This window comes from Habropoda laboriosa, unplaced genomic scaffold (assembly GCF_001263275.1).
Source record: "Habropoda laboriosa isolate 0110345459 unplaced genomic scaffold, ASM126327v1 scaffold30, whole genome shotgun sequence".
Taxonomy (NCBI): Eukaryota; Metazoa; Arthropoda; class Insecta; order Hymenoptera; family Apidae; genus Habropoda; species Habropoda laboriosa.
Window position 1 is genome coordinate 2,093,720 of NW_017100178.1, and position 2,186 is coordinate 2,095,905.

At 27.3% G+C, this 2,186-nt stretch overlaps 1 protein-coding gene across 1 annotated transcript in view; it reads right to left on the minus strand.

Annotated features, from left to right (window-relative positions):
- Nucleotides 1–2,186, minus strand: part of LOC108578942 (two pore calcium channel protein 1-like) — a 9,467-nt gene that overhangs the window by 6,289 nt on the left and 992 nt on the right. The window contains 4 exon segments of the mRNA XM_017942361.1: nucleotides 11–326; nucleotides 425–732; nucleotides 1,747–1,872; nucleotides 1,944–2,147. Coding sequence (XP_017797850.1) covers nucleotides 11–326; nucleotides 425–732; nucleotides 1,747–1,872; nucleotides 1,944–2,147 — 954 coding nt within the window.

Consider the following 2,186-nt stretch of genomic DNA (forward strand, 5'->3'; position numbering starts at 1 on the left):
AATTCTAAGAAAATTTAAACATATTTCTACATAAAGTTTATATACTTTTATTTGGAGCATAGTATCGCATTAATCCTTCAAATTGAGGAAATCGCATTTTATGCGGATTTTGCCTGGAAACTAATAACTTAAAGGCATGTTGACATGCTTTTCTTTTATGTAAAAACAATTTTTTAAACTTGTCACGTTCAGCTGCTGTAAATGTTTCGTTAACTACTGCCAACATCAAATTCATCATCACGTACAACATTGTAGATAAGTAAGATACAAAATATATTGCATACCATTTATTTTTTGAGTATGATGGCATCATTACATCTGGAAAACTAAATACTAAAATTATTACTAAAAATTAATTATAAACGCTATTATTAAGAATTTAACTTAAAACTATTATCAGAAGTTCAATTATAAAAGTACTTACTTAGCAGTAGTAAGAAGAACAAAAAGACTCACAAAACTATCTTGCAGTGTACAAAAATTTCTATTCATTTCAGAAAACATGTAATAGCCCAATACTGTATAAAGTGTTATGAAAAATAGAAGTAAGCCTAACATATCCAGAATAGGAGGTAAAGTCAGAAGTATTTGTCTTATGAATCTTCTAACACCTCCAAAACATTTGGTGTCTACTAAAAAAATAGGCCTTAGAGCACGTGTTACGCGAAAGTGCGATGACTGACGCACAAGAACTGTCATTGCTTCTAAAAACATGATGACCAATGTGATGCACTGTAAAAACAATGTACATATATAATTTATATGTTCATATATATGGTGATAAAATGTAACTTTATAGATGATAATATTGCAATAAAGTTCATACTAAAATAAAAAATATTTGCATGTATATTCATTTGAGGTACTTAAACATTTAATACATTTGGTGAAGAAGTCATATGCAAATTTCTTATTTAAGTGTCAGTTAAAATATTTCTTTAAAGTTCAATCATGAAAAATTTTTGGATAAAATTTATGTAATTTTAAAACTTAATGTAATGTTCTCTTTCGTATCTTAAATAAAGGTAGTAAAATACTCAAAATGAACTTCAACACTCTGCACTTAATATATGAAATGTATACATACTGTAGTATATTTAAAAATTTAGTTTCAAATCATTATATAGTATCAAATTAATTATTACTTTATTGCATTAAATTAATTATGCAGAACTTCCTTTTTAAGTATGCTGATCAACTATTACATATCACATAAGCATATTATCAGTGTCTAATACTTTTATACCATTGTGTAATAGACATGCATATGAATGAGTATAGTGTCAATAATAATGAGACAGTAACAATGGCATTATTGATATAACATACATTAATTAAAAATAAGTGTGTTCTGCAAGGCATATCCCAATAAAGGTATTAGTATACATAATATATTGAAAATGAACAAATAATGTAATTATCAGTCTCGTTTTATTAAAAATGTAATCTAAAATAGCCTGCAGTTGTGGTGTAGCTTATCTTCTCATTAGTACCCTCATGTTTCTTGCATCAATATTGTGGAAAGCAACCATTGCATTATGTGCAGCTGTTACAAGTATTGATAAAGAAGTGGAAGAAAATCATACTTCAATCTCATAATGGTATTCTATTTACTAACAATTATAAGACAAATGTAAATAATTATATCAAAATAGAAAAAATGTATATGTGAAAAAAATTATACGGGCTTGCATACAAATCCAGCATACAATGTGAAATTCGATTTAAAAAAAATATTGTTCTTACCTTTAGCATTGTCCGCTTGTGCTTTAACATGGTTAACCAGCCAATCCATCTTAATTTTAAAGCTAATTCTATGCCTATAATTATCAAAGCAAAAAGTTCTATGGATCCATGTGCCCATACTGGTATCTAAAATAAAATATAAACATGAGCTAAAAAAATGATATAATAGACAGAAATTATTTTTGTATTAAACTTACACCAAATAATGGTACAGCTGGTTCTTCTACGAGAGCCAGAACCAAAAGTATAAGAGAAGTCAATAAGTCTAATCCATAGTACCAATTATTATGAACTAAGAGATATGCCGGTAAATCTTCAGGATGTTTTGGATGAGAGTCAAATTTTTCATTATTTCTACCTTCCTACAAAAACCATGTTCTTTTTAAATAGAACTTTACATTCTATTAACATGTAATGTATACACAAACACAAACACTAAG